At 36.6% G+C, this 14,336-nt stretch overlaps 1 protein-coding gene across 3 annotated transcripts in view; it reads left to right on the forward strand.

Annotated features, from left to right (window-relative positions):
• Positions 1-14,336, forward strand: part of LOC139981128 (autism susceptibility gene 2 protein homolog) — a 175,701-nt gene that overhangs the window by 83,006 nt on the left and 78,359 nt on the right. For all 3 annotated transcript variants that reach the window (XM_071993311.1, XM_071993312.1, XM_071993313.1), the window contains one exon: positions 3,797-3,823. In XM_071993311.1, the coding sequence (XP_071849412.1) occupies positions 3,797-3,823 (27 nt within the window). The remainder of the gene's footprint in view (positions 1-3,796; positions 3,824-14,336) is intronic.

Below are 14,336 nucleotides of genomic sequence, written 5' to 3' on the forward strand. Positions count from 1 at the left end.
ACATCCATGTTTTACATCCCGGTACACTAAACACTGTAATATGCATCAATATCACCTTTTATAAATTCAAGGACTAAATATGTAAGATTGTACCTACAGTGATGTGGCTTCGTGTAAATGCATGGATAGGGCAGATGGTGTGCAATAATACTGTGGTGTCACCTTGTACACTTCATGGACGAAAAAGCATGTCTAATAGTTAGAATTTTGAGAAAAGGAAATTACAGATCTGTAAGTTGCACACAGGATAGAGAGGTGGATAAACTTATCTTTTAATGAGGTTGTTATAGTCTGGGGAATCGTGTTAGTTGTGAGGGGAAGTTTGTATGTTTATGCATTGTATTAAGGTCGTAAACACCTTAATGTCTCAGGGGAAATAGTTTTTATCAGAAGAAGTTGTTGAATTATGGGTAATAGGTGTCAGCGAACAAATATGGTATTCCCTGCAGCTTGCTGATGGACTGGTTATGTGGGGATATCCAATCTAGACAAGGCAAATATTATAATATCACCATTAATCAATCCGTTAGCTGTGTGAGGCGGTATTTTAATCAAAGGCTCGTTAGCTCTGCCTGTTGTATAACTTGTTTCCTGCTGTGAATGAATAATTTCTAGGATGGTTCACTTGTGCCTGCCCGAGTGCAAAGTAGAGTGAGGTGATCACGTTACTCGGGTGATTTGGGAAAGAGCAGAGAAGGTTGAATTGTTGTAGAGAGATGCATTTTGCCAATGAACTTTGAATTGGTATTAAGTAGTGTATGGGTGAGAAAGGTTGAGTGGAATGTCCCAATACACAGACCATGTCTGAAACAAACAAGATAGCATAAAGAGAAAGTATTAACTGAGACAACATCCATGTATAATATCACAATACACAGACCATGTCTGGATAACAAACAAGATATCACAATGAGAAAGTGAGACAACACCCATGTATAATGTCATAATACACAGACCATGTCTGAAACAAACAAGATATCACAAAGAGAAAGAATAAACTGAGACAACATCCATGTATAATATCACAATACACAGACCATGTCTGAAACAAACAAGATATCATAAAGAGAAAGAATAAACTGAGACAACATCCATGTATGATGTCACAATACACAGACCATGTCTGGATAACAAACAAGATAGCATAAAGAGAAAGTATTAACTGAGACATCCATGTACAGTATACTGTCACAATACACAGACCATGTCTGAAACAAACAAGATAGCATAAAGAGAAAGTATTAACTGAGACAACACCCATGTATAATGTCATAATACACAGACCATGTCTGAAACAAACAAGATAGCATAAAGAGAAAGTATTAACTGAGACAACATCCATGTATAATATCACAATACACAGACCATGTCTGAAACAAACAAGATATCATAAAGAGAAAGTATTAACTGAGACATCCATGTACAGTATACTGTCACAATACACAGACCATGTCTGAAACAAACAAGATAGCATAAAGAGAAAGTATTAACTGAGACAACACCCATGTATAATGTCATAATACACAGACCGTGTCTGAAACAAACAAGATAGCATAAAGAGAAAGTATTAACTGAGACAACATCCATGTATAATATCACAATACACAGACCATGTCTGAAACAAACAAGATATCATAAAGAGAAAGTATTAACTGAGACAACATCCATGTATAATGTCACAATACACAGACCATGTCTGAAACAAACAAGATATCATAAAAAGAAAGAATAAACTGAGACAACACCCATGTATGATGTCACAATACACAGACCATGTCTGGATAACAAACAAGATAGCATAAAGAGAAAGTATTAACTGAGACAACATCCATGTATGATGTCATAATACACAGACCATGTCTGAAACAAACAAGATAGCATAAAGAGAAAGTATTAACTGAGACATCCATGTACAGTATACTGTCACAATACACAGACTATGTCTGGATAACAAACAAGATATCATAACTAAAACATCACGGTCAGATATCACAACTAAATCTTTAAAAGAAAGCTTTATTCATATTCTTCAAATGTTATCACTGTCAGCACTTTTTCAGCATTTACATGGATATATTAAAAAGGTTGTTTTGTTGTTATTTCAAGAATCCCTTTCCTTCTTAACTACATTGACCTTTTGATAGAAGAACAGAAACCAGGATGAAGTCAAAAATAATGCTTATAATTACAAATCTTTCAGGAAACAGTCATTTTCATAATGAATAACAAAAAACTATCATTTAAAGGTCATTAAAGTAATGAAAACATTTCCATAGCTCTTTTACACTGTTGTATATGTGTTCAAGAGTGTTTACTATCTGAAGATAGCCCACATACAATATGTAGACTCTTTAATGGCTTCTACCCAGGGAACAATTCTCCAACTCAATTTGATTTCATCTCACTGATATAGCAATGTACAAGTTCAGAACGTGTCTTGCAACAAGGCAAATTTGATTATTCTCTGGTTAAACAAATTTAGCCGCATTGATGGAAGGCGTGTAAACACCCAATAGTTTCCACGAAGTAGGTCTGTGTGGATCATGCTTGGCAGCATGAAATGTGTGTTTTACAGAATGTCTGAAGTATTTATTAAGATCCAAATTGAAGTCACCGAGCAAGAAGTCACGTTTTTTGTTGTCTGAGGGGTTTTAGTGGAAAGTGTATTGACAGCAGGTGTGTCGTACATATGAACGTAACACTCAATACATCACATCAGTCATTAAAAACAAGGACCAAATAAAATGAGTAAAAACTCATAAATGTTCAAAGGCAAACATAATACATCAAACAAAGAATGTGTCAGCTGACAAATATACTGAGGTTTTTGTTTTGTTGACATTTTAACAGCAGTCGTGATATTATTTCTGGAGATCATCTTTAGGGCGGTTTATAATCTGGGTCACAATGTCATCATCATGACTACCAGCTGAAGTAAGGGTCTTATCACTACACGTTTACATCTATAGTCAAGAATATCAAGGATTTTAGCCAACTACAGTATGCATGATGAAGCATAATTACAGAAAATTTAATCACCTCACAAAAACCGCACCCTTGCTCTTCTGTGTTTTGAGTGACCTGGTAACCTTTGACACAGACCTCCCATGTTGACCAGTCATTTCGGGTCAACCTGCCTCCTTCTCATTCTACCATCCAAAGTGTCTAGTCGTGTACAGATCTAGAGCTTGATGCAGTGACCAGTCTCCTTCAGCCAATGATACAAACGTTCCTGATTTCATTTTGATAACTTCTTTTTGAGTTTTGGTTTGGTTCATTTATGTTCTTTCTAATCATCTTTTATGTTCACATAGTGTAGTAACCTTTATTCATTCATACTTAGTAAAGATTCCTAAATCCTATTGGTCCATTCAGGTCAGGTGACCGTGGTTAATCCTGTGAGTAACGTACGGTAAAATTACGGGGCATCACTTTAATAAATCTTTGGTTATATGTAACCAAAAATGTTTTGTTTTATGATTTTTCCCCCACACAAATGGTAGTGTATGAATGAACGGGGTTAATCAACGGTCTAGCGTGCGTTACTCACAGGATTAATGCACTCCGGGTGTAAATGCTATTGCTGGATGCACTCGGGCTCCGCCCTCGTGCATCGCTTGCATTATCCCCCAATCGTGCATTAATCCTGTGAGTAACGCATGCTAGACCGTTGATTAACCCCTTATTGAACAGTTCACAGAGTTCTTTGATGTCATGTTAAGATAAGCGGTAAGTCCAGTTAGTGTTGAATGGTCAGACATATGCTTAACATTTTTTCGTACCTTTATTTTTACAGTGCGACAGCGAAAGTGAAGGAGACCGGGTGAGTAAATTCTCTTTGATTAGCTGTTTCATTTGGTTTGGATCCTACTGTTTCAGTTAAAGATATTGTGAAATGTCTATGCAAAACCTTGTTGTGGATCCTGTGACGTGAGAGACTTGAAAGTAACAAAGTGTCTTGCAATCGGAAAGTGATTTAATATCATATTTTCTCGTCCATCTTAGCTGTTAAGTACCTGATGTCGACAGGGTTTTTGCAGTACTAGATGTACAAGAAGTTTGTTCCAATATATTCCCCCTGGTGCCCCCCCCCTCCCCCACATTACCATCCACCTCTTTTTGCATAAGGTTAGGTCCTCATATTTAACTGTTAAATCTTTTCAATCGTGCAGTCACTCAATGAAAGTGACTGGACAACCTAGCTGATATCCCCAAGTGATCTGGGAGAGAATTCTGGGGAGTATGAATGTGGGAAAATCCATGTTCAGCTTAGTTTAAGTTTCAATGCTCTGTTATGGTCCTTGTAAATGAGTTGTTCTGTCACTGCATATTCATGACCTTCTTCTACTGATTCCTTTCATTCCTGTGATGTACTGGTGGCCTAATTTATGTGACCTTTGACATGTATATATTTGTAGACACATGAAAGGAATCAACAATCTGTTGACTGAAATTATCCCCTGGATGTAAACATTTTTAAGTCATGTTCCTCCTTCCATTTTAACTTCTGTGTCTGTTTATGTATGCTATGACTTGTCCTTGTTTGTGTCTGTGGTATTTAAATGAAAAGTGAAAAGTGTTTGATATATAAGTTGATGTTTGTTTTTAGTTACAAGCTACAGCCTAAGGTAATTGCTGTAGTGCAGCAGGGGCTATTGAATGTACTAGATCTTCTCTCTTGACATGTCAGATCTCCTATGTCACACACTCCTTATTTGTTTTGTCAACATGTCTTTGTCAAGATAATGTTCCCATATAAACCCTATCCCTTTGGGGCATGCTCTTCCCTGGGGTATTACAATACCTTCTTCTTGAGCAAGTATTTTGAAGCTTTGTAAATTGAAAGGCTTGGTGAGCTGTACTTTGTATTAATGAAAATATTTTTCTGCAAGAGAAGTTCAAGGAAGAAGACCTATCATATCCAATCTGTATTTCTATAGTGCCCATATTTTGTTTGGCCTCTAGCTAGGTTATCAAGGTTAATCTGCTCTCGGAGCTGAGAGCGAGAGACCACCTCATTCCGTGGCAAGGCATCACCACAGTTTTGTGCTTTCATATTGTCCTGTAAAGTGAAACTTACGTAGGAAGGTACCACTAGTCTAAACAAACTGACATCTAACTAGCCAGCCACTGTAACCACAGGTAAACCTGCAACCAGCTACATGGATGTTCATACATTGCTCAGAAAACCAATCAATATTATGTCAGTAGCCATACAGCGAAAAACAAATTTAAGCTGCATTTTCATTTGTTAGAAAACATAAAATAAATGAAACTTGTGCCCTCCATCTGCTAGCACCTGATTGTACAAACAGTGGAGCTTGTGCAGTATTGGTAATATATGCTGTATGCACTACACAACTGGTGCACAGTCAAGCGAGACTAAAGCTACGAGTTGTCAGGTGTCAAGCATACCGTCTGAACCACCGCCAGCGATCTTGCGGACTTAAAAGTATAAAAGAGATAGAGCCTGGAAACATAGGCATAGCGGCTGAAAGACAGTTTCCACTGTGGGTCAATCCATAATTTATTGATTGCAGTTATGTCTTGAAGGGGAAAAACACTTGATTTTAACCTGCCAGCAGCATTGTTAATTCCCTTTTGACAAAACCTTAGTTGATATGTCGATAGATATAGCTTCATGTGTATCATAGGCAGAATGTGAAATCTCAAACAGCCTGCTATCTAATTCATGGTCAGTCCCGGTATCTTCATTAACGGAAATGGTACGTGAAGGTCACAGATTCGACTCGGAAAATACACAGTGAAGTGGACTGAAGAGAAGTATTAAGAGCATGTGAAATTACGATAACAAAGGATGAAAGAGAACAGTTAATTTATTATCATATGAATCGCAAATGGAGCAATAATAAACAACAGTTAAATATCCTTTCGTTTTGGTTTTACTTATTGTGTAAAGAGCACTTAATATTTTGTCTATACACATCCAATGAATGAATCTTCTCAAGGTCGTTACTATAATATTGCATCATATGTAGCCACATATTTTAGTCACATGAATATTTCCATCAGAGAAATGTATTGTCTGCATGTTGTAGTCGCATGGGATGAATTGTATTGTCTAGGTATTGTAGTCGCTTGGGATGAATTGTATTGTCTGCATATTGTAGACACATCAGATGAATTGTATTGTCTGCATATTGTAGACCAGCAGATGAATTGTATTGTCTAGCTTATTGTAGACCCATCAGTTAAATGTATTGTCTGCATATTGTAGTCGCATCGGATGAATTGTATTCTCTAGGTATTGTAGACACATCATATGAATTGTATTGTCTGCATATTGTAGTTCCATCAGATGAATTGTATTGTCTAGGTATTGTAGTTCCATCAGATGAATTGTATTGTCTAGACCCATTATAGTTCTATCAGATGAATGTATTGTCTGCATATTGTAGACACATCAGATGAATTGTATTACCTTCTCATCTCCTCTGTCCGCCGATGTGTGTTGATGCAAAGTGCAAAACTGATGGTAATTATAAGAAGCTGAAGAAGGTTACATCGTTGCACTTCCTTATATCCATATTTTCTCAAACATGAATGTTTTCAAAGATATTTGTTGCACATCTGGCCTGTTTCAATCGAACATTAGTTTATAAGTAAACTGTCCTATTGATCTCTAAATGGTACAGCTAAAAATATAGCGAATGTTTGGTCTCTATTGACTTGTGATTCCCCTTGATTCCACAGCAATTTGAATTATAATTCTGTGGCCAAGGCATACTTCCCATCCACCACCCTCCTCCCCTTTATCCCTAAAATTAAAAAATTTGAAAACATGAGAAATTTCCACACCCAGAATGCCCCATACGTCCTTTAATTATTTATGCATACTACAGATCATATAGTCGGATATTTAAATGAGCACTTAAATGTAAATTTGTTTTGGGAATCACTTTGCTGTTAGCACCAGGTGGTCATCAGTGATTGGTGTAAGTGTTTATGAAATAACCTTTGATTTTAGTGAGTTAGTAATAGCAATAAATAATCACTTTCCTTTTGACTTGTTGCTATATATCGACTGGTTCAACCAGATGTGCTTTCCTTTTTCGACACTCTTCATAATATTTTTCTTCTCCGTGTATCGTACGTGCATTATTACTAAAAAAGTTCAGATACCTACGTACCTAATTTACTGAACGAAGCTCTACAGGAACTGTGTTCTTGACTTGGTTTGACCTGGAGTTTCCGACCTACTCCAAACATTTTAAACATACTTTCCCTCGGTGATTAAACGCAGTGAAGATGTTTATACTGCGACTCTTTTGGGACGGACAGATGGAAATGGTATTGATCGAGTATGGTGCGAGACTATTGTGTTTATTGATTTGCTGCCACTGAGCATATAGGTGTTGAGAAATCATTAATTGTGGTGGCAAAATCCATTGTTTTTATTGATGAAATGTTTGCTGGCATTAAAGGATCTTGCAAATCTTTCAGATTTGGGACGTGTTTAAGCATTTTCTAGGCTTGACCCGCTTAAATGCAGCACTTACTATATAAGATTTCATATATTTTGTCGTTTTGTGGCCTTAATATCATCATCATAGTGATGAGGTTTTACCCACTGACCTGGTCATATTTCTCTTAGTTCACAGATAAGGATGGTTTTTTAATGTGGTTATTGAGGCAGACCTTGTACTTGATTTTGGTACATGTCTTGTTGCTTATCAGAATATTAAAATTCTGTACCAACTTAGTTTTGGATTTGCTTACCAGAAAATTTTCATTTCAAATGAATGAAAGCAAAGTTGAACATTTTCAAGTTATCAAACTTTTGCTGTTTGCATACATGTGATTAATATCTGATATGGCAAAGTTTCTTGAAGGCAAAATGTTGAGAATCGATGTAAATTTATTCATCGATCACTCCGTAAACTTCTCTAAGCAAAAGAATTCTGAACTTATTTGATCAAATTGCGATCTCCATTTTAATAATTAATACTTTTTGGTTCTGATGTATGTGTGTGTATGTGATGCCCTAGTTTGTAAACATGGTATCTCAAGAAGGACATATGTGATTGATGTCATACTTGGTATTTATGTTGGTCAGGGTAAGCAGATTACCCCTATTGTTTTGTGTAATATATTAATTTATATTAGTTTTAGGGGTTATGCTGCTGGCAACCATTGTTTTCTTCTGGATGAATAATCTGGTATCTTCAAACCAACTCAAACCAAATGTAAAATTGTTTTAAGTCTAATATACTAAATGTTAAATTTGGTTTGTGTTGGGAACTAGTGTTGTAGAATGAAGCTAGTGAGGTGTGCATATGCCTGTATCTCACCCAGATGAATTACTACGTCTAAGGTAGACAGGGTAGACCAATGTTTATACTGTGAGGGAGTCTGCCCTGCTGGTGTCTCATAGGGCTTTCTGCATTCTGCATGCTGTGTTCACCATGTTTGGTCTTTCATTTGTATGCTACTTTAATTTGGAGAGAAACCGACTTTGTTTTGCTACTCTTAGGTCGCTCTGAAATCAGACAAATCCACTTAAAAATTACTGTAAGGGTGAGAGCGAGAAACTGGTTGCATCGAGTTGCGTCATAAAAGCTGTTGTCACGATTCTTTGATGTTAAAAAATGACAAAAAACAAAAGGAAGAAGGAAGAAATTGCTATAAGAGGTTGTCAAGAAAGTTTCCTTAAACACCGACTGGGAGTTGAAGAGCTTCAATGGAATGACTCTGTCATTTTACAATATACACACATGACCGCACATTGCTTACCTCCAGCTGAAAAAATCCTTTCCCGAAATGGTCTAATTGAGAATTTTTACTTTCATCAATTCACTGCTGTTCATTGGACCGGAAGATATAGTCGGTAATGGCTCTACGATTGAGATTGTGAATTTTTTTACCAGTCAACCGCTCGGAGATATTCGGAAGGCTGTTCAGTATTGTTTTCCCTCCTAACCATTTATGAGCACATTTTCCTGGTCAAACATTTTAAAGTCCTCCAAAGTAATATTAACGTCGTCGTCGGAATGCCTCCCTTTCTAGCACTGTGCTCGAATTGACATTTTTTCTGCTTGGGCTAGTCCAGTGGCAGATTTAGAGTTTTTCCTAGAGCATGTGGCGGCTTTAGGATGCACTGATGAGCATAATTCGCCGTGTTTTCTCTGCAATTAGTTTTCCAAAGCCCAGCAGGCGTATTTGCCCACAGTTCAGCGGCTGATTGATATGATCTTAGGCTAGACCACGGGCCATCAACCTTCAAGTGTTTTGTCAGATGTCTTGGTAGCCAAGTTGAGTACAAATTGAGTTAAAAATCATAGACAAAAACCTAGAGCTCTTTAACTTTCATTACTGCTTTCCCTAGAATGGGATTGTGACAGGCCATTAACCTGCTCCAATCCATTCTTCATTGCCTTCATCTGCTTTGGGTCTACAGGAGGAGAGGGGAGAGCAGAAGAGGAAGAAGGAGTTTATTGAAAGTGCTCAGCTGTGTACAATTTGTTAGTTTTACTCATCATGCAGGCTAGAGGATCTTTGGGATGATGACTTACAAAAACATCGCTGTTTTTATATGCGAGTAATATCAACAATACTATTGCTATCAATTTGAGGGAGAAAATGGGCATGCAAGATAAAATTCACTTTCATCAAGTCAGTTCTTATTAAAACATAATGCTAGAGGTGGAAATTCTCCTTGTTTTAATTTCTGAGAAAGTGTAGGCGTTTAATACAGAACCTACTGTAGGATAGGCATAGAGGATGGGGCTACTGGCAGTGAATGGGTGTAGGTGCAGAGGAGGGTTGGGGGAAGGTTGGGGCTGAGAGTGGAAGCTGACCATTAGAGACATGATTGGCCTGGTGAGATCCATAAATGCTCAAAAGAGATTCTCTTCTGAACAGAATAATATATGTTAAAGAACAAGAAAGCCTTTTCGTCTGATATCTGGAACACCTAGAATTGACATTGTTACACAATGACTACCTTTAAACTAAAAGTAAATGATTCACTAAGATTTCAAAGATATGGCTTAGAAGTTCCCTGACTTAAATTTGGGCTCCAAGACAGCTGTGTTTGTTAGGAACTATTCAGATGTGAGCAGCAACAAGTCCCATTCCTCTCATCTTTAAAATTAAACTAATTGGTTTGTTTATTCACTGAACAGAAGTAAATTAAATGAAGCAGTAGAGCTGTCCTTTGGTTTAAACATCTTGTATAAATTACCTGAACCTTCACATTTTCTGTGTGAATTTTTATGTCAATTTCGTCTACTTCCTTCAGCACATTTCAATACTCCTTGGCTTTACATTCACAAAAAAAAGGAAAGAAGAGAGAGAGAATAAAAAAAAACATTGAAAATAATTTTGGTGTTTTGATATTACTGCTGATTGTGAGAAGATTCTTGCCGCCATCCTGGTCATGTGTTTCTCTTTGCTTAAGGAGATGTTCCCTGTAAGTGCCGCGCATCTCTCAAATTAGGTCACGTCCGACAGCTTTGTTTTCTTAAGGCCATGTCAGCAGCAGTTGTATCCCTTTGCCATTTCCAGAAGAAACAAAAACCTCCATTTCTAATCAATTTATTCGCCTCTGCCCAACAGCAGTGTTCATCTTCTGCAGATGGCCAAAGTCCTCAAGTTCATCGGAAGCGGATTACGTTTCGGTTTGTCTTAAGTTCGCTGTCACCGATAAAAATGAGTTCCAAGCAAATTTCTTCTCATCTTTCTCCCTCTTGGTCCACTCAGCCAGTTATCTTTTCCTTTGGTCTTGATCTATATGTCTTATTTGAAGGTCATTTCTTCATTAAATGCACACAGTGAGTTCAAGAATAACTTCAGTTTTGGCTGCAAGTCCATAGTTTGTGACCTTCACATTTCTTTGTGTGTTTGTTTGCAGTTATTCATCTATAAATTCATCTTTGTTAAATATTTTGTTCGCTCTTTCTCATTAACAACACATCAATAGAAACCCAAATAGAACATAAACTTGTAGAGAAATATATTTTTTTTCACCCTCTTTATCTAAACACATGATTATGGTCAGGATTGACATTTGTGTTCTAATTGTCAAACCAACCTTGAGACAATTGGGATATGTGAATATAATTAGTACAGTAGTACAGTCAGTCTTTGATCTGTCCATTCAGGGCTACCGTAGATTTGGACACTAGGACAATCTCAGCTCGTAATACATTTAAATTGAAGAAAAAACCAGACGTTTCCAAATGTGAACTTTTTGACAATTATTGCAGCTTATTGATTGGCATCTGGATATGCTTATATAGGAGAAGATCTGTCAATCATACAAACGGACAAACAAACATACAAGCAAACAAACAAACGAAGAGTAATGACACACATGTCTCCTCTTATTTACACGCTCCTTTTTGTCTTCTTTCAGTTTACTCTGCTCAATCTCACCTTCATCGTTTTGTAGTCAAGGATTCTGGCAAATGTTTTAAGATACCGCTCTGTCGATATCAATCAATATCACTTCTATAACATTAATAAATGTTTCATTGAAGCATATATTGCATTATTCAGTCACCGATTGACACACATCATAAATTAACATAGTATATAGATATATTTATATAAATATATGAAAGTTCTGCTGCTTACCAACCCAACATATCACTACCCGAAGAGATTACAAGTCCTTTGTGGTTATAATGACCGCTCCATTTATAAAACTTTACCTATCACGGACTGGTTTTGAAGCAACCCTCTTTCGTCACGATCACCATTGATCCATTTTTAATTATATCGATCCGTGGCACTTAAGGCTTGCCCAATTTCGTTTCCCGGAGGTATGGACCAATAGCTGAGTAAACACAGTATTGATTGTGGGGTAGGAAGTCTTGCTGGTTTAAAGGAAATAACTCTGAAGAACTTGAGAAGGTTTCTCTTCTCTCTGCCGAACAAGATCTACGACGACGACGACGAAAACGCAATCTTAATTTCAGTTTAGGTGTTTGTCGCTCCAGAGGCTTGACATTTACCCTTTTGTTTCAGTATTGTAGTCTATTTGCAGAATTTATTGAAGGTCATTTAAGTCAACATTTCCTGATCAGAAAGGGATATATATACTTTAAGATTGCATTGTAAAGATTTAAAGGGTGACTGTTCACGTAATGTTAACACAATATGTTTTTTTTTGCTGGAATCTGAGAAGACTACAGCCACACTTGTAATGCTTAAGGCTCATTCGGCTTCCATAGACTAATCAATATCATTTCTGTCTAAGTTGTATTTTTTTTATCTGACATGTAGCAAATTTATGAACAGGAAAAGCTGTTCTTTCCCAAAATGAACAGTTGGTAAGTAAACAATTTTTAAGGAAATACGTCCCAGTCTACCCCTTACCCCACCCCTTTCCACATTGTTATATAGATGATCTTCATCATAAGCACATAGCCTTTCCACATTGTAATATAGAAGGTCTTCAAAAGTGGCTTAATATCATAAGCACATTGCCTTTCCACATTGTTGTAATATAGATGATCTTCAATTGTGGCTTTAATATCATAAGCACATTGCCTTTCCACATTGTAATATAGATGATCTTCAATTGTGGCTTTAAAATCATAAGCACATTGCCTTTCCACATTGTAATATAGATGATCTTCAATTGTGGCTTTAAAATCATAAGCACATTGCCTTTCCACATTGTAATATAGATGATCTTCAATTGTGGCTTTAAAATCATAAGCACATTGCCTTTCCACATTGTAATATAGATGATCTTCAATTGTGGCTTTAAAATCATAAGCACATTGCCTTTCTTTCAGTCAGTCCGAGTAGAATACTTTGTTTGCATGTGCTAGACTGCTTTTCATTCCTTATCAAGTCGTTTCTATGTAAACGTGTTTGCAAACTGCTGTAGGAATGCCTCATAGCACCCAACATGCCAACTCCATATAACAAATGCTGTTCATGATAGTATGGTTCATTATCTGTTCTTAATATTGTACAGTCTGCAGTGCAGAGGTAACAATAAACAAACCACGCTCTATAGTCCCGATAGTTTATAATGTGACACACAGTACACTTTGTAAACGCAAAATCCTATGTCCACAGTTTGGAAAAGAGTGAAATGGAGACCAAATAGCAATTTTTCTGAATTTTTGCTGGTCTAAATGTGTTGCTTGTACTTACTTAAAATATTCAAAACACAATTGTATTAATAATAATAATAATATCATTATTCACTATTTTATAGGGTTTTAACAACATAAATAAAGTAAATATCAAGATATCGACAGTATGACTAAGATAGATCTATGTGTAATACCGGTGATCATTGTTAAACCGACCAACCTTATTTTTAAAATGGTCTCTCTTGGAATCCATTTAATAACAATTGGCTCATGATTATTCATGACAACATTAATGCACAACACACTTGTGATTGTGATGACTGTAAGAGAGATGGCTCAAAAAAAAGTAGGTGGCCGTCACTTCCCTCTGAGAAATGGCTAACCTCACTCACACAGCCACTTTTTGTCACTCGGTCTATCAAAATATTTAGAGAGTAATTGCATTGTGCAGAGTGTTAAAAAAAAAAATTAAAAGAGAGAAAATATTCTGAAAACAAATTTCTCATGAAGGGTTTACCTGTCGCATATGGTAATGAATTATTCAATCCATTAGGCAACACCATTTGCATTTTGAGCAAAATGAAAAAAGACAAAAAGATATCTGCATTTCTTCATGCATAGGAACTTAAGCTCTTTTCATATAAAAACTTGAAGAGTAAAAGAATAAATGGGCACCCAGTTACTTTTAAAGAAATTTTAGGGTCTAATATAGCATAAAAAAGTGCGGTTACAAGGGGGGAAAAAATGACTGTTTTTGAAGTTGATAGATATTGTTGACGTTAAATGAATCCCCTCTAGCCATTGATAGTTTCCTTTTGCTTCTCATTTTTTATTTTTTTATATGTTTATTAGTCCTTTTTGACTCTATGAGCCATTTCAGATAAGCCAGGAGGTTTATTCCACAATGATCAAGTGGTGGGCATTAACGATACGAGTTTGAAAGGCCTCTTGCCTGGTATTAAAAGGTTTCCTCTTCTCTGGAGTGTTTGTGTGCTGTTGGCTGTGATTCCTACGGTTATTTCACAGGCTTCGTTGAGTTTTGCCATAATGGCACCTCTCATTTATCCGTACAGATGATTAAGGGGGGGGGGGGGGAAGAAATTATCGCCACTAGCAGCAAATTTGGCTTCTTCTTCTTCACTTCAGTCCACTTTTTACAAACAAGGATTTATGTCAAGGTAGACAAGAAGGGTTTTTTTTTTTCCTTTTTTATTTCCTTCCTTCAAAACACCCGTTCCCCTTTATTTTGTTCTTTCTTCA

The sequence above is a fragment of the Apostichopus japonicus genome, chromosome 15 (assembly GCF_037975245.1).
Source record: "Apostichopus japonicus isolate 1M-3 chromosome 15, ASM3797524v1, whole genome shotgun sequence".
NCBI classification, from domain to species: domain Eukaryota; kingdom Metazoa; phylum Echinodermata; class Holothuroidea; order Aspidochirotida; family Stichopodidae; genus Apostichopus; species Apostichopus japonicus.